Genomic DNA, 21421 nt, shown 5'->3' on the forward strand with positions numbered 1-21421 from the left:
GGACCCTTTGGGCAGGGCAGACGGTCTTTGGGAGGATGGGAAAAGGAGAACGAAAGAGGGAGGGGTGGAGAAATGCAAATAACTGACTGAAATCCCCACAAAGTGCCCTCTGGGGTCCAGGGAAGAGTAAGGGAGGAACTTCTCTGTCCTGGCCCCACCCTCCCCGGGTTCAGAGCCAAGTGCAGCCCCTTGGGTACGACATGCAAACCAGACACCCACCCCCAGGATTTACGGCCCCGCAAGTGGGTACGTTCGGCATCACTGCACCCAACTGCGAGCTGGCAGAAGGAGGCAAAAGAAAGGAAATCGGGGGCTGGGGGGGGGAGGAGGAAGGGGAGGAATTGGACAGTTCGAGAGATGGGCAGCTAGTGATGTGAAGAGGGGTCGGCCGGCAACCCCCGGAGACTCACCTATCCGGCTGAAACTCTCCGACAAAGTTCGGCGCAACTTCTTCATCTTGCTGATCTTCTCGGGCGGCTGAGACTCAATCAGGTCACACATCTGGACTCTGCGGAGCCCGGGAAACTTCCCGACACTGGTCCAGAGCCGAAGAAGACAACAGAGACCGAGGGGGGCGGGCGGGCGAGGAGGAGGAGGAGAAAGAGGAGGAGGAGGAGGAGGAGGAGGAGAAGGAGAAAGAGGAGGAGGAGGAGGCTCAGCCTCGGGCTAGGCAGGCGAGGCGAGCGAGCTCAGAGCGGGAGCAGAGAAACTCCCGAGCCCGGCGGGCCTGGCCCCCGCCGTCGGGGCTGTGGGTGCGCGGCGAAGAGGGTCCGAGCTCTCCGCAGATGCCGCAGATGCCGCTGCTCCGGCTGCTCCCCACTCGCGGAGGGGGCGGCGGGCACCGAGAGTTTCTACGTGGTGCCCGGGGCAGCGGCTGCCACCGCCGCGGAGCTCCCCGCAGCCTGGCGCATTGCACCCCCTGCGCCCCCCGCCCCCCCGGGAACTGGGAAACTGCGGGTGGGCCGGGCCGAGCCGGGCAGGGCCGGGGGCTGCGGGCGGGGGGTCCGCCGGCAGAGAAAGAGACAAGGAGCCTCCGGGAGGGCGGGCGCCGAGGTAGGCGGGAGGGATGGAGGGCGGGAGGGCGGGGGAGAAGTTGTCCAGCGGCCGGCGCTGGAGCCCAGACAAGGGGCGAGGGCCAAGAGCGGCCCCGGGTCGCCTAGGCTGCGGCCGTCCGTCGGCCGGCAGCGCGAGCCCCGGAGGCAGCGGCGCGGGGCGCGGAGCAACAGCAGCGGCGGCAGCGGGCGAAGGCGGCGGCGGCGGCGGCAGCAGCCTGGGCTCCCCCGCTCCCAGGCCGCGTCATCTCCCTCCCCTCCTCTCCCCCTGCCTCGGCGAGGGAGCAGCCCCCGGCCGGCCCACGCCGCCCCCTTGCTCCGCCCCCGGCCCCCTCCTCCTTCCTATCCACCCGGACGCGCGCGCGCTCCGAGCCGGAGCTGCCCAGGACTCTTCGGTCAGTGTCCGAGGCTGGGGACTTCCCGAGCGGACAAAACGGGGGCTGGACGGGGAGGGGGGCAGCGCAGGTGAGTGACAGACTGAGGCAGAGCTGCGAGCCAGCCGGATGGGGGGGGGGTAGGGGGGAGAGGGAGGAGAGCAGCGTCTGCTAGGAGAGGGGGTGCAGCGCCGAGCCCTTTAAGTAGAGGACTGAGAAGTTTATCGTTGGGATCGGCGGTGTTTTCCCTCCCAGAAATTAACGGTGTGTGAAATTGAAAGGAAGGGAAAGGACTGTGAGCCCCAATTTCTACCGTTGTTGTCCATAGAAAGGTCGATCGAAGATGCCAGAGGCTATGATCAATCCTTCACTTGCCTAGTAAGCTGTGAAGCTGAAAGACCTGAAGGGAAGGCAACGAATCATAAATTTCGAGCTGGAAGGGAGCTATGAGGTCATCGAGTTCCTTCTGCTGCCTCTTTTCACCGATGGGGATACTGAGGCCCAGAGCAATGAAGTCCCTAGTCCAGGGTCTCCCAGCTAATTGTTCGAAGTCAATCAATCCAGCCTCCTACACCTACTTGCAGCTATGGGTCTTTCAAGCTGCTTTTCACTAGGCCAACCCCCTCATTTTGACTTTTACTCCAAGTGACTCTTGGAAGTTGCACAACTAGGAAGTGGCTGAGCTAGGATTTGAACTCAAGTCATAGAATGGAGGATTTAGAGGTAGAAGGGATTGGAAAAGATCATTTTATCCAATCCCCTCATTTTGCATATGAAGAAAATAGAGCCCCCAAAAGGGAATTGACGCCCAAGGTCACACAAGTAGCAAGGAGGTTGTCCCACTTTAGTGACAGTTTGGCTCTACTCCTGACTTCCAAACCAGCATGCTTTTTGGGGGGGGGGGGGTAATGTGTGGGGAGAGGCTATCCGGATTAAGTGACTTGCCCCGAATCACACAGCTAATAAGTGTCTGAGGGCATATTTAAACTCAGGTCCTCCAAGCCTGGTGCTCTATCCACTTGGTCACCCAGCTGCCCCAGTAGCCACTACACAATTCTGCCTAAATGAATACAAAAAGAAACCTTTCCCCACCTCCTCCACCTCTAACTACTGGACTGGTGAGTTTGCAGTGATACAGTTTGCAGAGACATCATCTGGATCCTAATAAAATGGGCTGCATCCAAAAAGCCAAATGCCAGTCTCCAAAGGAAGAGTAAAGGAAAGTGGGGGAGGGTTAGAATGTGTTGTTTGGGGGCCCCAGCACTTCTTATGAATAGAAATGTTAGTAATCTTGAGTCATCTGGCTGTGTAAGCAATGAGAGAGAGCTTGGGAGGGTGTGACAATGCTGTTTGCTTTAAAGGAAGTTTGAGAGAATATGTGTTTTGTTAAAAGATTTTTATCTTGCAACAAAAGCTAACTCCCCCTTCCTTAAATTGTAAGTTGAAGTACAGGGACTATGCCTTTGATTTATTCATAATAGTGCTGAGCACATTAAAGGTGTTAGAGAAATCTCAGTCAATAAGGACAAAGAAGGGGGGAGGGAGGATAACCAACTGCTGACTTCTGGGAAGTCTTGTAGTGAATAGTGATTGAGAAAAGAATTACTCATAGACACAGTATATATAAAAGCAATAAAACAAAATAAATTACCAGGCATTTTGATACTACTGCCCCCCCCCCTTTAGCTATCACCGAAAGCATCCTGTGTGGTCTAATTCAGGAAGAGTTTTCTTTTTGTCATTTCCTCATGTGACTCAGAGAGAAAGTTGTCAGCAACACATGTGTAAGTGATGGAACAAAGCTTTCCAACCAGTATCCTGGGATGTCCATGAATTCTCCCAACAGCTACAAAGCAAGTCCAGATGCTCCTGGAAGTACTGCCAGTAACTTGCTTTTTAAAAAAAAACAAATACTTCGATCCTCCTTTAGCCTCTCCAATATTTTTTTTTTAAATAAACTTCACATTATTAGAAGAGTGAAAAAGAATTAGCTCAAATCCATCAATTTCATCTTTTTCAGCTCTAGCAGGAAAGATGGTTGTGACTTGGCTAAAATGAAATTTTGGAAGTATCAATGGATATCTGTTATCCATACCATCCCTCTCCCCTTCTTGGTTATGTATTACCATAAATAATCCCTTAGCATGGCTGATCCTACTATTAAAAAGAAAAAAAAGAAAGAATGGAAACACAAAAGAGTAACATTTTAAACTTGAGTTCTCAGATGAAGCAAAAGCTAAATCTGATTACTGTTACAATGACCGATACTAATGTGCTTTCTCTTGGAATTCACTTTGGTTCCATTAAATAAACACAAAATACCTAAGTGCTTTCAAAGCCTTTCTTAACCTGGCCCCATCTCATCCTTGTTGTCTTCTCACACCTGCTCTGACACTGGCCTCCTTTCGGTTCCTAGAACGTGACACTCCCATCTAGCAGTTCTGAGCATTTCTACTGGTTGTTCCTCTTGCCTGGAAATCTCCTCCAACTGCCTCCTGGCATCTCTTGCTTCCTTCCAGCCCCACCCTAAAGCCTCACTTTCTGCAGGAAACCTTTTCCAGTTCTCCTCCATCATTGTACCTTCGATCTTCTACTACCCCCATTTGGCCTGTCTGTATCTTGTTTGTACCTACTGGTTTGCACGGTGTCTCCTCCCTTGTACTAGGAACTTTTTGAGAGCAGAAACCATTTATGGCCTTTCTTTATATCCCCCCCCCCCCCCCCCCGTATACCAGGCACACATATGTACGGTTGAGCGACTAAATGACTAAGTCTATCACTGATAACAGAAAGACAAAGACAGAATGGCCCTTTCATCTTGAGTTGACATTCTGTTTAATAGAATTTGGTTGAAACATTCTGCAGGAGCTGAGAGTGCAGTCTGTGATTGGAAAAGGGTGACTTGTTTGTCCTTCATTCTTGAAGAGGACAAATGTGATGTCTTGACTTTCCAGTGAATTGGATTTAAGTGAGAGAGAGCTTCTAAAAGTCATTATCCTCACTCTCTCCACTAGTCATGGAAGTCAGGGGCAAGACAAAAGTCAAGATTACTGATGGCCCAGGATTCAGTCTGTGACCTTGACCTTCCTAAATTAAGATGACTTAATCAATTGGCTAAGGCATTGAACCCCTGACATTGTTTACTCCAGGGCTCTAATCAACTAATTTAATCAACCAGAGACCACTAAATGTTTGAATGCCCCCATGCTCAATGAATTCTGCAGAAAATGTAAAATAGTGTATAATCCAACCCGTAAATAAAACACAGGTTTTTGTATATTATAACTCATTTTTACTGAGTTATATAAATGGGGCAGCTAGGTGACACAATAGATTGAGCACTGGGCCTGGAGTCAGGAAAACCCCCGAGTTCAAATCCAGCCTCAGACACTTACTAGCTGTGTGACCCAGAACAAGTCACTCAACCCTGTTTGCCTCAGTTTCAGCATCTGCAGAAGAGCTGGAGAAAGAAATCGCAAACCACTCTAGTATCCTTGCCAGCAAAATCCCAAATAGGGTCACAAAGAGTTAGACATGACCAAAATGACTGAACAACAAATTATATAAACGTTATGTATCAATCAATTTATTAAGTGAACAAATAGAATTATATAAATAAAAGAACTAACACCATTAGTGAGTTAAAGCTGTATGGAATTAAGATCTAAGCATAAGGAGACATTAATAGAAAATCATATAAAATTTATATTGTTATTTCAGTATGGTATAATAGAGATAAACTGGGAAAATCTACCCCATGTCTGTTTTGTGACTGCAGGTAGATTATTTAATCTCCCAGTCCTCTAGTCAATTATCTTGAACTCAGTCAAAGAAAAATCACCACTTTTGGGGAGGCTAGGTGGCGAAATGGATAAAGCACTGGCCCTGGAGTAAGGAGTACCTGAGTTCAAATCCGGCCTCAGACACTTAACACTTACTAGCTGTGTGACCCAGGGCAAGTCACTTAACCCCAATTGCCTCACTAGAAAAAAAAAAGCCACCACTTTGTATTGTTAGTGTTAAGGGCTAAAATTCTAGCTAAACTGTCTAAAATATCTAATGAGTGGTTGCCAATAAATTATAAGCTTTAGCAAGAGTTAGACTTTTAAGCATTTATTAAGGAGAATAAGAATTTGGTAAAGAGAGAGAAAGGCCTAGATTCCTATCTATTAAAGGGAGAGCACATTTCTAGCTCTGCTCTCCACCAGTGTCCAAAGGAAAGAGAGTGAGACCGAGCGCCAGTCTCTTCCTTCCTCCTCCCACTAGCCCACGTCAGGAAGAAAAGACTCCTGGTCTTGCCCTCAAAGACCTTCACTTCATGGGCGGAACTCTTCTACAGTAAGTCTACAGCAGGTGGCGTCATTCCAATCGTTACATTAGAGAGAATTTCTTTAGCTGAGTACTATCCCATTGAAATCATAGGCCTAGTCACCATTGCTGATTACAGTAATATCTAATGGATGGTCCTGTTCCATTGATCTCTGTTCAATGTCTTATGATCTAAAAAAAAAGGACAACCACTACTCCCCTCCACACATACACATACATAAACACACACACACACACACACACACACACACACACACACACACATGAATCCCCAACACAGATTACTGGAAAAATGTGAATTAGGATGGGCAGTCATTGATGGGTAGTGCTCTCCATTGTCAAAGGGAATACATACGTGTGGGTGATATCACTGATCCACTGAACATAAGAGCATTGATATTACAAATGGATTTGGGGCAGTTAGGTGGTGCAGTGGATAGAGCACCAGCCCTGGATTCAGGAGTACCTAAGTTCAAATCCGGCCTCAGACACTTGACACTAGCTGTGTGACCCTAGGCAAGTCACTTAACCCCCATTGCCCCCCCCAAAAAAAAGACAAATGGGTTTGATAAGTCTTGACCATATGAGAAGCAGAGGCTCTCGAAGTTGGAAAACACTTCAGAGACCTGAGCCCATCCTTGGAAGAAACTAATCTCATTCAACTTTCCAATAGGCGTTCATCCAGGCTTCACTTGAAGAGCTCAAATAGAGAGCAACATAAGGCAGCAGCTTGAAACTGCCTCCAGTTTTGAGAAGTCTTTCCTAGCTGGAGCCCAAATTGACCACTTCCCAATCTCCACCCATCGTTCCTCATCCCGGCTCTCTGGGGCCAAGTATAACAAGGCTAATCATTCTTCCATATACCTGAAAGACAACCATCACATTGTTTTCTTCTCCAAACTAAGCATGCTCTGGCCCCATGACTGAGTCTCATATGTTATGTTCTTGAGGGGATTCTCCATCTGGCTTCCTCACCCTGGAACATTCTTCAGCTAATTGATGTCCTTCTTAAAATGTGCTGGCCAGAACTGAACAAAATACTCAGACCAGATGTGGTCTGACCAGGGCACAGTACAGGAGGACTCTTCCCTCCCTTATTTCTCTCCTAACATGCTATCGACTCATATTAAATTTGCAGTTATCCTAGCCCCCTGTATAGTTTTCAGACAAGCTTCTGTCTGGCCCTGACTCCACTATTATATTTGTCGAAGTAAGTTTTTCGACTCTAAGAGTAAGACTTTTCATTGGTCCCCATGAAATCTCAACAGTCTTGAACTTTGGGAACCCTGGCTATTATCTAGCATGTTACCTATCCCTCCTACTTTCAAGGCATCTGGAAATGTGATAAGTGGGCCAACTAAGCTTTTATCTAAGTCACCATTAAACAGTACAAGATCAAGGAAAGATACCTGAGGCACTCCACTGAAGACTTCCAATCAAGATGACATTTGATCAGCTAATGAATATCTCTTGGAAACAAGCATTTCACCAGTTTCTAATCACATAATTGTACTCTTTTGCAGCCCGTTTCTCTCTTTTTACACAAGAATAGTGTGAGAGACTTCATAATTCCCTTACTGAAATCTAAGCAAACTGTCCATCAGATCTACTAAGTTAGTTTTTTTGTTTTGTTTTGTTTTGGATGGGCCTACTAAGCTTCCAGAGCAGGGGGATGCTATGGAAGTAGTTTACCTTTATTTCAGCAATGCCTCTGATAAATTCCCTCGTGCTGTTCTTGTGATAAAGATGGAAGGATCTGGGTTACAAGATACAGTAGTGTAATTGGGTTGAGAGAAGCAACAGTTAGCTTAGAATAAACCTGAAGAGTTAGAATCTTGGAAAGGGAATTATAGTGATGCAAATGAAGAGATGAGATGATTTGTCCCAAGGTAAAATTAGTTATTCTGTCCTTTGAGTCTTGTCAGACTTTGTGACCTCATTTGGAGTTTTCTTGGCAAAGATACTGGAGGGGTTTGCTGTTTCCTTCCTCAGCTCATTTTATAGATGAGGAAACTGAGGCCAACAGGACTAAGTGACTTGCCCAGGGTCACACAGCTAGTAAGTATAGGAGGTTATATTTGAATTCAGGAAGATGAGTCTTTCTGACTCCAGGCACTGTGCTCTATGCTATGGTACCACCAAATGCCCCCAAGGTGAAGTTAAGGCAGTATCAAACCACAGGAGACAGCTTTTTTCTGAAGAAAGAGATATATAAAAATGCCATTAGGGAAGAGAAAAATTCAGAAATGGGAATGCCAGAGACATGAAGAGTAGAACTAGAAACAAGTTAAAGGGGAGAGATTCAATGTGTGCAGATAGTCAAGAAGCATTTAGTGTGATAGATGCTTAACACCTTGCAGTGAAAAGAATGAGTTTTGGGGTCAAAATCCTAGTTTTGCAATTTACTGCCTGTGTGACCTTGAGTGACTTCCCTGGGCCTTTTTCTCCTCATCTGTGCAATGAGGGCATTGGACCAAATGACCTCTGAGGTCATTTGACCTGAAGTTGAAATGAAACCAAGGTTTACTTCTTCTAAAATAAAGGCATATCATTAGAGTGAATCATTACAGGTGTGGAAATATGTGTAATTAGATACAATCTCGGAGATCTTTATGGGCACCTGGTTAATCACTACTGTACCCTTGTGAGATAGGTAGTACACCGTGAACTGAATCACCACAGAATGGGGTGGTGATGTACCAAGGTCACAGTGAGTCAGTGGGGAAGGTGGGAAATGGAACCCCAGACTTCTCACAGTAAGTCCCATGGTGTCATCACTAGACAATGCTCATTCTTAAAGATCATAAAAGAGCAAGATGAAATAAAAAAGAGTTGAGAATTGACATGAAAACAAGTTCTAAGAATTTCAGATGCGAGCATTATTTTCCTAAATCCCTTCCTCTCAAAAACTCACAGCAATCCCCATCACCTGACCAAACTCCCTTTATTTGGGAATGGGAGTGGAAAGGGAGAGACAGAGAGGGAGAAAAAGAGATAATAGAGATAAAAATATCAATATTTAACAGGTTAACCATAAAACACTGCTCATACTTTCAGGCCCATAGGCACATTCAGGAATGAAGTCTACATATGTCTTGTCACTTTAATGAAATCAATAAGATTTTTTAAAATGAATTTCATAATGCTTATTGCCTATGTGTTAAGAGAATCTGGATTCATTTGCAAAAGGCATTATATGGAAAACACAGACTTTGTAAAAAAAAAAAATCCAAATGATAATAAGTATGAGAATCTAAGGATAATTTTAAAGAAAATAAACAACCCAATTTAAAACATATATTCATATACCTTAACCTTAACCCTTGACTTAAATAGTTCATAACATGTCTAATAGTGAAGAATTAATGCATTTTTGTCCAGCGCTATTATCTAAACTAGAAAATGAATAACAGAAAATAGCTACCACAGGGTTTTGTGGGTTTTTTTAATGCAATCCATTGGCTATTATACCCTTTAGTGTGACTGATGTGCCAAATAATTTGTTAATTGACATTTTCTAAATGAAAGGTATGTGAGGTGTGAATGGAGTGATTTTAATATATGTTTGTCATCCATTTCAATTTATCATGTGGCATCCATCAAAATTAAGCTTCAGGCGTCCTTTGTGTAATTGAACACCACATGTTGATATGAAATCACCCAGGAGCTGTGGTGATCTGAAACCTTATGCCTGAAGGTCAAACTGGTCAGGCTCTGTTAGGAGCAATTAATTCCAGAGATTCCTTCTCTTCTAACTGCAGTATCCCAGTTTTGTCTTACCTAATCTAAGATTTTGCCAGTTCATCTGCATAGGTGCCTGAGGGCTTACAGTGAAAGTGATAGGGTGCTAGGTGTTATCAGTTTACCTCTATCCCACTTTCTAGCTAAGCTGAATTTTTTTTGTTAATAACGTGAATTTACACAAAACCTTCATATCATTTTCTCATTCTATTATTTCCCATTAATGTAATAGAAGGTGGGAAGGGGGTATATGATCCTTATATTACTGGGGAAATGACTTAACCAATTAATATAGTGATTAAAACAGATTTCTGAAAGTCTAATCTTATTTTTTTTTATTAAATTATGCTCTATCCCAAGAAAGAACAGAAAGTGTGTTGTATTCAGAACTATAACTAGGGTGAGGAAGGCATGGCTTTGTGTCAGGCTCCAACATCTGGGAAGGGGACATTGCCTACCCTCAGTGGTCCAGAGACTGCAATCCATTCTTGTAGGAATTGGATAAGGTGGGAGTGGGCCCAGAAAAATATGAGGGAACTGGGTTTTTGGCCAATAGAACAAGGAGGTTTTCCCTGGTTACCCCTCTCCTATTCTAACTCTCTGTGTAAGACGAGTAATGGTCAGGGATGTTATGACCAAAGGAACTCATTCTTCTTGGTCTTGGTCAACAGAAGCCCCATTTTCTTCCAGGACTAACCAGTCCCTCATCCTTTTAACTCCTCAAGCAATACATCTGTCAAGAGATGTAATTTTCTCTTTCCAATGAGACTGGATCTCCATTGCGAGAGCTACCATAAGCCCCTTTATGTCTGTCCCTTCCACAATAGGATCAAAGTCCACAGAAGTACATCACTTCCCCAGAGTAGCCCAGCCTATTTCCCTAGAGGGTCCAGATTTTAAAATATTTTCTCTTTATGGACAGTTTCTGGTCTGTGGAAACACTGACCTCTCCCAAAAGTAGCCCAACCCCAGTCTGCAAAGGGTCTTGGACCTTGAGTTCACCCCAACCCCATCCTTTGTGTTACTACCCCATCCAGATGTTCCATTTCCCTGAAAGAAATGGGAGTATGGCAAGACTGGCAGAAGGATTCCTAGTTAGCTAGCACTATGCATCATAGTATAGTACAATATACCGTACGTATGAAAGAATCTTAATTGCCTTTCTGATTGAAAACGATCAAGCCATTGCTAATAAAAAATGTCAGAGAAATAAAATGGGTTTCTGACCTCTGAGGAGGAAAATGTATGATTCATAGGGTCCTGAATTGAGAACTAGGAGGGACTTCAGAGATCATCTAGTCCAAATTCCACATCATGCAGATAAGGGAACCAAGGGCTAGAGAGTGACTTGCCCAAGGTCACACGTATGTTAAGTAAGAAGTGGGATTCAAAACTATCATTTGACTCCAAATCTAGCATTCTCTCTACTGTATTGCTCTGCTTTCCCAATTATTAGACTTTAGTCAAGGAAGACTAGGAATCAGCCTGGTCACAAACACCCTTGAATAGAGTTAGATCTCTTAACTGAGGAAACAGATTCTGAGGATAGGGTGAGATATAGTGCCTGAGTCCTAGACTGGTAATACCATTGAAACAGCAATGTCTCCTAATGATGGAGGCTCATTTAGGAAGAGCCCCCAATGGTGTCTTCTTTGAGGTCTGAAAGCCACCATTTCTCAATGAGATTCAAAAAGATGTCAAGCTCCCCAGAAGTGTTGATTGAATTGTGTTGGTTTTCAAAGAAATATCTGACCATAGATACAGTCAAGAATACCGAGATAGGAGTCAAGACATTGTCTTCAGAACATAAGCAAACCAGTACTGAGCCTGATCTCCCATCATAAAAATGGCAATGGCATCAGACCTGCATGGAAGCCTTTCCTAACATGCTCTCACAAATGTCATCTCCTTTGTTATATGGTCTGACATATCAGGAATATACTTACTCCTCACCAGCACTGTGCCAAATTCCCAATATCCTTCAAGGCACAGTTCAGCTTTTCCAAGATCTTTCCTGATTCCCTCCATCCCCAGCTGATAGCATTGTCCTCCTCTTGAAATTACTTTGAGTTACCAAAATATTCATAACACCACTTGCCATGGTAGTATAATAATATAAATTTTTAGAGCATGTTTCAATTTTTGTTTTTATTATATGTTTCATGCATAACAACTGGACAATAATTGTAAAATCGCTAAAAGATTCTGAATTTCCTTAGACATGTTTTTGAGAACTCTCATTGTTTGATTTGATTATTGGCAAAGCTTTTTAAAGTTGTGTTAAGCTCAACTTGGTAGGAAACTTTCCCAGCTGATTACCAGTATCTGAAATACCCAAGGGACTTTATAATCACACTCAAAACCCTGCAGCTGAGAATTGTTAGTTGATCTTCAGCATCCACACCTGAAAGACTTCCTTTCCACAACTACACCCAGGGGACATCCCAAGAATCATCTGAGAAAAGACTTCCAAAGACTTAAATGGACATTCCTGTTTTCTTTTTCCCCGTTGTATATGCTGTTTATAATGTCCGCTTACTAAAAGGGAGTGACCCCTTTAGTTTTTCTCTGTTTGTAATGTCCATCTGCTGAAAAGGGACTGCCCCCTTTTAGCCTTTGTTAATGCATTGCTCAATTTGTTTTCTCTCTTTTCATTCCCTTTACTTTGTTAGTCATAAGTATCTGTAATGTTATTGCTTCATGTAATGAAACAATGTTTCTTCACATGAAGCACAGGGGGGAGTGTGAGAATCAGAGCTCTTCCCTGAGGAGAAAGCATGTGACTTGGTTTCTGCGTGTGACTTGGCGTCCAGAAGTTATGTCTATAGAACCGCCTGTAGTCATGTCAATCAAACTTACCAGCTTGCAGCTGTGTGTGTGTATAGACAGCCCTGCTTCCTGTTTCACAGAGGGCTTCTGGGAGAAGCCACTGAGGATCGGTCTCTTTTTCATTTGGATTTCAGCTTGGTGGCAGAGAGACAGAGAAAAAGAGAGGGCCTCTTTTTGTCTGGGATTTTGGCGTGGTGGCAGAACTTCATATGGACTGCTAGAAAAAGCAAGGATTTCTCTCTAACTATACTGAATAGATCTAAGCTAGGGTTTTCCAAGCTTTAAGGGATCTGTTCTCAACCTCTCTCTCTTCACTAACGTCTAATACACTTTAATAAATACTTAAAAGCCTAAACTCTTGCTGAATTTATCTGTAAATCTTAGCTAGTTTCTCCCCCACACTGGGGTAAGGTCAGGCAACCACACATTAGATTTTAACTATCACAGCTAGAAATTTTAGGCTTTACAGTACAAAGACCTAGAAACACAGTAGATGCCCATCAAGTGGGGAATGGTTTAATAAATCATAGTATATGAATCCTTCAGAATATTGCTGCTTGGAAAGATGTGACAAAGATGATGAATTCATAGAAGCCTAGGAAGATTTACATAAACCATTGCAGAGCAAAGTAAGCAGAACCAAGAAAATAATATTCCCAAATACTACAACTTAAATGGGAAGGGAAAAAATGAGACAGATAACCATCTACAATGATGATAGGCATACATAGAGCATGGGGGGATGTGCTGTTCTCCACTTTATGCAAGACTACAATAATCACCAAGCATTGACCCCCCCAAAAAAATTAAGAAAATATTCTGCAGAAACAGAGGACAAGGGAACTGAAAGATTGCTTATTCTTTTTTTCTGGGGGGGGGGGAGGGGAGGACAATGAGGATTAAGTGACTTGCCCAAGGTCACACAGCTAGTAAGTGTAAAGTGTCTGAGGCTGGATTCAAACTCAAGTCCTCCTGAATCCAAGGCCAGTGCTTTATCCACTGTACCACCTAGCTGCCCCCTAAGATTACTTATTCTGACAAAAACCTGATGGATATGTTGAGTTTGCTGAACTTTTTTCCTCTTTATTTTAAAATCTTTGTTGTAAGGGACAGTTCAGGGGATCAGAGAGCCAGAGATCATATGGAGTCCATAGAGAGCTATAGGATCATGAATTTAGAGCAGAGACTTTAAAGGTCAGGTGGCCTAACCCTCTTATTTTATAGGCAATCAGAACAGACCTAATGAAGGGCCTCCTGACCACCCTAAGGAGATGGCACAAAATTATGTTATCTCATCCTTGAAGGGGCAGCCAGAACAAAAACTAGGACAAGGAAACTGGGGCATTGTCCCTGGGTGTTAGATTTACAGAGCTTCAGATTTAAAGAACATTGAACTTTAAGTTCACTCACAGAAGAGGGAAAGGTTATGTAAAGAAAGAGTAACTCTACTCCTTCATCAACATAGAATAGCAGAGCTTACCACTGGGTTAGTATATAAATGTACAGAAAGCACACTGGGGTTAGCCCCTCTCCTGCCCTGCTTCCGCCTCCACCTCTCTGCATGAAAGCCTTCTCAGCAGTGACCATATACTGGCTTCCCAGTGTTGCTACCCCCATACCCAACCAAAAGGTATATAGACCCACCTGTGACTCCTCAGCTGAAGGTGGGCTCCATGCTACTTTCCTAAGGAGTAAAGATTCCTAATTATGGAATGGGAACACTTCCCTGGCAGACCCCAATACCTGGCTATGATGTGACCCATACAGGCATTTGACCTGAAATTGGTTCAAATTATAGCCTTCATGGTAGTGAAGGTAATAGTTAGGACTATATGACAACTTCCATTATACATGCTTGTTTTCAGTTGCCTATAATTTTATGAAAAAATTATCCTTTTGAAGAGAAATTTTCCATGTTTTATCTCTGTCCAAAGGTAAAAGAAGTGCTTGAAAACCTTTCAGTAGTGTGATTCAGTAATTTATGAACCAATGAAATTACAGACCAAGACCATAAAAACATTCTGAGTTGTTCTTATGAAAGGGAAATGAGATGTTCTTCTTTGCTTTTCTGTAAGCTTTCCTTCTGCTATGGGTCGATCATGGTTATAAAGACAGAGAAAGAGATATAGTAAATGGAATAAAAGCAGTGAAGGAATAAAGAGAGAAATAGCCAAGGCAGCAGAAACAAGAAGAGTGATGTGTGGACAGAGGAAGAGAAAAAGAAAAAATCTCAGTAGAAAGATTAGTGGGACGTGTTAAGTGCACAAAATATAGAAGCAACAAGCATAGAAACAAAATTCAATAAACCCAAAGACCCAACTAAGAAACATCTCATTATCTGACAAAAATGGTGAGAAAACTGGAAAGCAGTCTGGCAGAGATTAGGTTTGAACTAACATCCCACATTGTTTATGACAATCAGCTTCAGATAGATATATGGCCTAGATACAAAAGGTATCAGAATCAAATTGGAGGAAGAGAGGAAAAAAATACCTTTCACAACTATGGATATGGAAAGAGGTCCTGACCAGACAAGGGAAAGAGAAGATCATGCAAGATAAAATAGACCATTTTTATTACATAAAGTTGAAAAAAGTATTGAACAAATAAAATTAATGTAGTTAAAATTAGAAGGGAGGGGCAGCTAGGTGGCGCAGTGGATAGAGCACTGGCGCTGGAATCAGGAGTTCCTGAGTTCAAATCCGGCCTCAGACACTTAACACTTACTAGCTGTGTGACCCTGGGCAAGTCACTTAACCCCAATTGCCTCACTAAAAAAAAAAAAGAATATAAAAAAAATTAGAAGGGAAACAGTTAACTGGAAAAATTTTGGCAGCAAGTTGGTCTGATAAAGGTGTGCTAGTCAAGATATAGAAAGAACTGATTCACATATGTAAGAATAAAAGCCATTTCCCAATAGAAAAAAGGTCAAAGGGTATAAGCAGGCAGTTCCTGAAGGAGGAAATCCAAGCTATCAACAAGTATATAAAAAATACTCCAAATCTCCATTAATTAGAGAAGTACAAATTAAAACAACTCAGGTTTCACCTCACAACTATGAGACTAGCAAAGATGACAAAAAAGGAAAAGGAGAATCAATGGAAGGGCTTTGGGAAAGCAGATACATTAATGCCCTGTTGGTGAAGCTTTAAATGGATACACCCACTATAGTAAGTCATTACATTATGCATACCATTTGACTTAGTGATACTACTACTAGGCCTGTGCTCCAAAGAGATCAAGGAAAAAGGAAAAGGAAAAATGTATGAAAATACTTATGGCAGCTCTTTTTGTTGTAGCAAAGCACATGAAGCAAAGGAGATCCCCATAATTGGTGAATAGCTGAACAAACTTTCTCCAGTTTGCTAGAGAGAGTTCCTGATTAAAGCAGGCTTGTGGAGGAAGACTTCAGGAAGAACCCAACCAGGCTGGAACTCTAGGCTAGGTAGGACTTCTTTTTCTTAACTTTCTGAACTCCTTGTAAATATCTGTATGCTTTAATAAATGTTTAATGCCCAAGGACCGGTGCTAAAGCTTCTAATTTAAGGTGACCACAATTTAGATTTTAAACATCACACCAGTATGGATAGTTAGAGTAAAGTCTTTTGATCAATTATGGATCTCATTTAGATGAATCTGAAATGTTCTGAGGATTAAAGTAATAATCTGCAGATTGGAACTTCTGGTAGATCTCATAATTTATCAAGAATCCTTATTCTATTTCCACTATTCACAATTTAGTCCCTATAACAGTAGCAAACATCTTTTAAGAACATACATCTCCCTGTATGATGGCTTATTTCATAATAACACTCAAAGGGTCATTGAACAAAGTTATGTCTATTGTTGTATATTCCAAGGAAATGTAACAATAGGCTGCTCTTCTTGGTAGGTTACCACTCCAGACCACGCAACTGTGTGTCTACTGACTTCACTCCACATTCTTTAAAAAACCTTTTAAATTATCTCCCCCGACCCCAGCTCCATCATCTTTATTAATAAAGTTTTCAAGCCCTTTTCTAGTTGGGTTGGCCTTCAACCTTGTTTTGTTGCCTCTTGTGAAGCTTCTGTTGATTTACACTCAGCCTGATGGTTTTACCTCCCACTAATTCTATGTCTTTATTCAAATTGGCTATCATTTTTCTCCATTTTGTTGACATTTGTTATCATTGTTTTCTGGTTCCATTTTTACTGGTGAAAGATTTCTCTCCATGTGCACCAGATCAGTATGTATAGACAACTGATCTTTCTTTACCTATTCTTGATTTTCCTTCATTTCCTTTTTATGTGATGGTTCTATAATTTGATATGTCTCATGCTAGACTGAACTACATTTCTTTGGCTGTTGTTGAAGCTAAATTGTTACTTTTTTTCCTTCTGATGACTTTTCTTTGGAATTTTAGTGGAATTCATCCCACTAAAGTTTTCTCTTTTTTTTCTGTTTCCTTATTTCTGTTTATTTTTCCTTATCTGAAAAGTTATTCTTTGGGAAATAGTTTGTTTTCTTTCATTTTTCTTCTTCCTCTTTGTATATAGTGTGTGTGTGTGTGTGTGTGTGTGTGTGTGTGTGTGTGTATTTATGTATCTGGAGACATGTTTATCCACATGGAGAATGAAAAGCTAGGCCTTTTCATGACCTCTCTCTTGCACATTTCACAGGAACCTAAGAGTATTTCTTAACCAACATAATGGTTAAGGAAGATAATGGTTAACTTTTCATTAGCAATGGTGGAAGATCACTAAGATCACCATCCCCAGTTTAGTGTACAAGGAACTAGAAATGGCACTAAAGAAACCAAATATAAATAGAGAAGGTCAGTGTTAAAGGCAACATAATTTTGAAGGTATTGAGGGATTGATTCTCAAGAAAGTTAAAAGAGGAAAGGATAACAAACACTGGGAAAAAAGCATTGTCCTTAGACAATAGTACTAATGAAGAAAGGTGCTTTAAAAAGTGTGAATAGCAATGGCTTCAGATGCCTATTTTTCTTTTTTCTTTTCTTTTCTTTTTTTTTAGTGAGGCAATTGGGGTTAAGTGACTTGCCCAGGGTCACACAGCTAGTAAGTGTTAAGTGTCTGAGGCCAGATTTGAACTCAGGTACTCCTGACTCCAGAGCCGGTGCTCTATCCACTGTGCCATCTAGCTGCCCCCCTATTTTTCTATGTGAACAAAATCTTTATGAGAATAACCTTCACATATATGCAGAGTGTGATGAAGGTGTGAGATAGGAGCAAGAAGGCTTTTACACAAGATAAGCTCCAGCATCCCATATCATTACAGGGAATGCAGCTATTGCAAAAATACAAGATCCAATGTCCTTAGGGTTTGCTGACTACTAGAAAGCATTTGCTTCTGCAGAGCAAAACATTTTCTTAAAGCATCTTCTTCCAGGTGTCTCATGCATAGCTATGTCAAGGAAATTGTTTAACCTTTCTCTGAGGATAAATGTCAGTCAAGGAACAAAACAGAGAGGTATATGCTTACCAAAGTGGTTTCAGCCAGGTCAAACCAGTCTTTGAAAGGTGATTGTTAAATTTTCAGTGGAGCATTTACATCTAAGAAATCAGCAAACTCTACAGATCACGGCTTGATATATTATTTGGTTGATTGTCTAGACTTAAGAACGTGATGGAGGAAAATGTTAATAATGAAGATTTTATTTAAAAGTGTGTCCTGTGTACTTTTTTTTTCCCAGAGAGCTGGTTGTTAAACATTTACCAGCATACCCTTGGGTATTCATTAATGTAATGGAAACTGCTCAGTGTATAAACAAATGGAAGAATTCCCTATAGATCCTCCAGCTACTCCTTCTTGAAGAGGATATTGTGCTAATTTCAGATCTTGCTTGGTTTAAATCAAGATCATGATACTATCACTGAGCCCCTCTGAGCTTTCAAGGCCCTATCTACAGAAACTACTACCTTCATTTTTTTTTTTGCTGGGCAATGAGGGTTAAGTGACTTGCCCAGGGTCACACAGCTAGTAAGTGTCAAGTGTCTGAGGCCAGATTTGAACTCAGGTCCTCCTGAATCCAGGGCCGGTGCTTTATCCACTGTTCCACCTAGCTGCCCCCCACCTTCATTTTTTACTTAGTTTTTTCAGTTAACAAAATGCTGTTTTCTTTCTATCCTTCATCTCCCCCTGTCACACACACACAGACAAACACAGACACACATGCACATCTACCTCTAGAAGCAAATATATATGGTTAAACAAAGCAAATTTCCACACAGGCCATCTTCCTGATTCTGCATCTGGAGCCTATATTGATAGGCTCACTTTTCTGTAAGAAAGTGTCATGCTTCATCACGGATCCTCTACAATGCTAGTTCTTTCAAAGTTTTTCAAAGCCACACAGGATTCTTGTGAGAGTCAAATAAAATCATGCATGTAAAGCACTTTGCAAACTTTAAAGCCATATATGAATCCATTATTATTGTTAATTATTTAATTAGTTGTCTACCATTGTTCTGTTTCCTATTTAGGCTATCACTGGCTTATTACAAATTAGCACTTACTAGTAGCTTCGTTTACATCAAATACACACAAATAGTTTATTTAGCAAAGATAGACTTATAATGCATGAGAGGAAGGTAGTACAGGGGATAAAGTACTGGCCTCAAAGGCAGAAGAGCAGTGTTCAGGTCCTGCCTCTGCTGAATACTGATTGTCTCTACTCAAGATAAGGTCTCAGTGGCCTAGGCAATGTTCAAAGACTATAGATTGCAGAGATGGTAACAATTTGTACTGAGAGAGGGACTTTCCTTACCTGGAAATTTCCACTATCAGTGAAATCACAGGTCTGGACCCAGTCCCTCTCCCTATAATGCATGCAACTGGGTCAAGGGTGGGACATTCTTCTAAAAGAATGTGGAAAGACTTAAGGGGGTATACATGGTATTCCAAAAGTCTTAGTGTGGTTTCAAGCTACAAAAGCTATTAAATTTTAAAATCCCACTAAGATTTTTGGAACCCTGTATTTCTTTTTTTTTTCTTTGTAAGGCAATGAGGGTTAAGTGACTTGCCCAGGGTCACACAGCTAGTAAGTGTCAAGTGTCTGAGACTGGATTTGAACTCAGGTCCTCCTGAATCCATGGCCAGTGCTTTACCCACTGCGCCACCTAGCTGCCCCTAATCCTGTATTTCTTTTGATCAGTTGGTACCACTTATAAGCAAATGTCCCCACATTTGTCAGACAGCAACAAAGGTTCCATACAAATATATTTAAATCACCATTTTTGTAGTGGTAAAGAACTAGAAGGAAAGTGGGTACCCATTCCTTGGGGAATGGTTGAATAAAAGGTCTATAGAATGAAACAGAATGATATTGTGCTTTGAGAAAAGATAGAGACTTCAGAGGAACTTGGGAAAATTTGTATGAAGATGCATGGTAAAGAAATCAGGACCAGGACAAGAAGTTAAATAATAATATTAAAATTAACAATTATTAAATAAAATTAAACAAAAAAAAGAAGAAAATAATAATATTAAACAGTTAACAGTGATTAACAATATTTAACAACTATATATTAAAGAATTAACAAATAGTAACAATTATGAAACAATACCAAATAGTAATTGAAATCAATAACGAAAGTCATCAGAAGCAGTGACCAGTTGTGACTTCAGAGAATTGCTGGTAAAATATCTGTCTCTCCCTTCATTATAAAGGGTGGACTTTGGGTATGGAATAAGACATATGGCATCGGATATAACCAAAGAATTTATTTGATTTGTCTTGCTTAACTGTATCTGTTACAAGGTAGGGTTCCATTGGGAGAGAGGGAATGTTTTTGATGTGTTTTTTTTGTTGTTGTTGTTTTTGGTTTTTTTTGTTTGTTTGTTTTTTTAGTGAGGCAATTGGGGTTAAGTGACTTGCCCAGGGTCACACAGCTAGTAAGTGTTAAGTGTCTGAGGCCGAATTTGAACTCAGGTACTCCTGACTCCAGGGCCGGTGCTCTATCAACTGCGCCACCTAGCTGCCCCTTTGATGTTTTTTTTTTAAAAGAACATCAATTAAATATTTTCTTAAAAAGAGAAAAAACAGAATCCACAAAAAGATAATGAAATTGATTCATCTGACAAAAAGTAAACTTTAAAAATGTTATGAGGTGGGGGAGGGGGGGTCCTGGGGGGCAGGACTGGCCAAGGGGAGTCCAGTCCTCAGAGTATGTGCAGGGAGCTATGCCTGCTGACAGCCCACATAAAGAACTTTGGTGAGCCTGATTCTCTACGTGCATGAGGGTGTGTGGCCCTGCACCCAATTTAGAACATATGTATATATTCTATGATTGTTTCTTGTCCATTTAATACATGGTGGATAAAGGTCTTTTAATTGATTGTTGAATGACAGCTCAGAAAAGTGCAAAGACACCAACTGGAAACTTGAATTGTTTCTCCCTGACATTGAGTGAGAAAGAAGAAATTTCTCAAGCCCTTACCTGGTCATCATGGGACTTTGAACATATGACATCTGTTTTGCTATCTCGGTTGCATTTCACTCTTTCCTGATCTTGGATAATTGAGTTTGGAAAAATGAAAGACATTATGAGCTTCTAAAGATCAGAGGAGCCACCAGAAGTCCAACAGCAGAACTCTGAATGGAACCAACACTGAGGAGCAACCTTCTTGACCCAGTTCAAATGTGGATTGATCCACCTGGGTGGATTGCACCTAGTGAACTCAGCAGTGGGAATAATGTTTGTCAGTTGCTCATCATTCCCAAAGAGTGAAGTGGTTGAGGGGACAAAGTGCCCCATTTCAAAGAGGGGTGTTTTCATAGTTCTTGTGCTATCCTTTTGTGTGTGTGTATACCTGCTATCTTTTCATTAAATAGCCCCTTGTAAAAAGCCAATAGGTAGTCATTGTTGATGATTTTGAAGAGCTATGACTTGGTTAAATGACACTAGAGAGATAATTCATACTGGCAAATGATATTGAGGTGCTAATCACTCATAACTATATTGGGAGAGTGCATCAGATGGGGACTCAAGGTAATAGCATGGAAAGAATCTCATAACCCCTCAATGTTAACATTGGGAATGTTTGGGAATATGGAGCTAATTAAGTTCTGGAGCCACAACCTACCGCTATGC

At 41.8% G+C, this 21421-nt stretch overlaps 1 protein-coding gene and 1 long non-coding RNA gene across 2 annotated transcripts in view; one reads left to right on the forward strand and one right to left on the reverse strand.

Moving 5' to 3' along the window:
• CDK14 (cyclin dependent kinase 14) overlaps positions 1-630 on the reverse strand; it is a 673880-nt gene extending 673250 nt beyond the window's left edge. The window contains exon 1 of the mRNA XM_043967180.1: positions 411-630. Coding sequence (XP_043823115.1) covers positions 411-501 — 91 coding nt within the window. The 5' untranslated portion in view covers positions 502-630. The remainder of the gene's footprint in view (positions 1-410) is intronic.
• A 777-nt stretch (positions 631-1407) lies between these two features.
• On the forward strand, positions 1408-21093 carry LOC122728512. The gene is made up of 3 exons (XR_006353291.1): positions 1408-1517; positions 15625-15770; positions 20680-21093. It is a non-coding gene; the product is annotated as an uncharacterized LOC122728512 (long non-coding RNA).
• Positions 21094-21421: the final 328 nt, after the last annotated feature.

Source organism: Dromiciops gliroides, chromosome 5, assembly GCF_019393635.1.
Source record: "Dromiciops gliroides isolate mDroGli1 chromosome 5, mDroGli1.pri, whole genome shotgun sequence".
In the NCBI taxonomy this organism is placed as follows: Eukaryota; Metazoa; Chordata; class Mammalia; order Microbiotheria; family Microbiotheriidae; genus Dromiciops; species Dromiciops gliroides.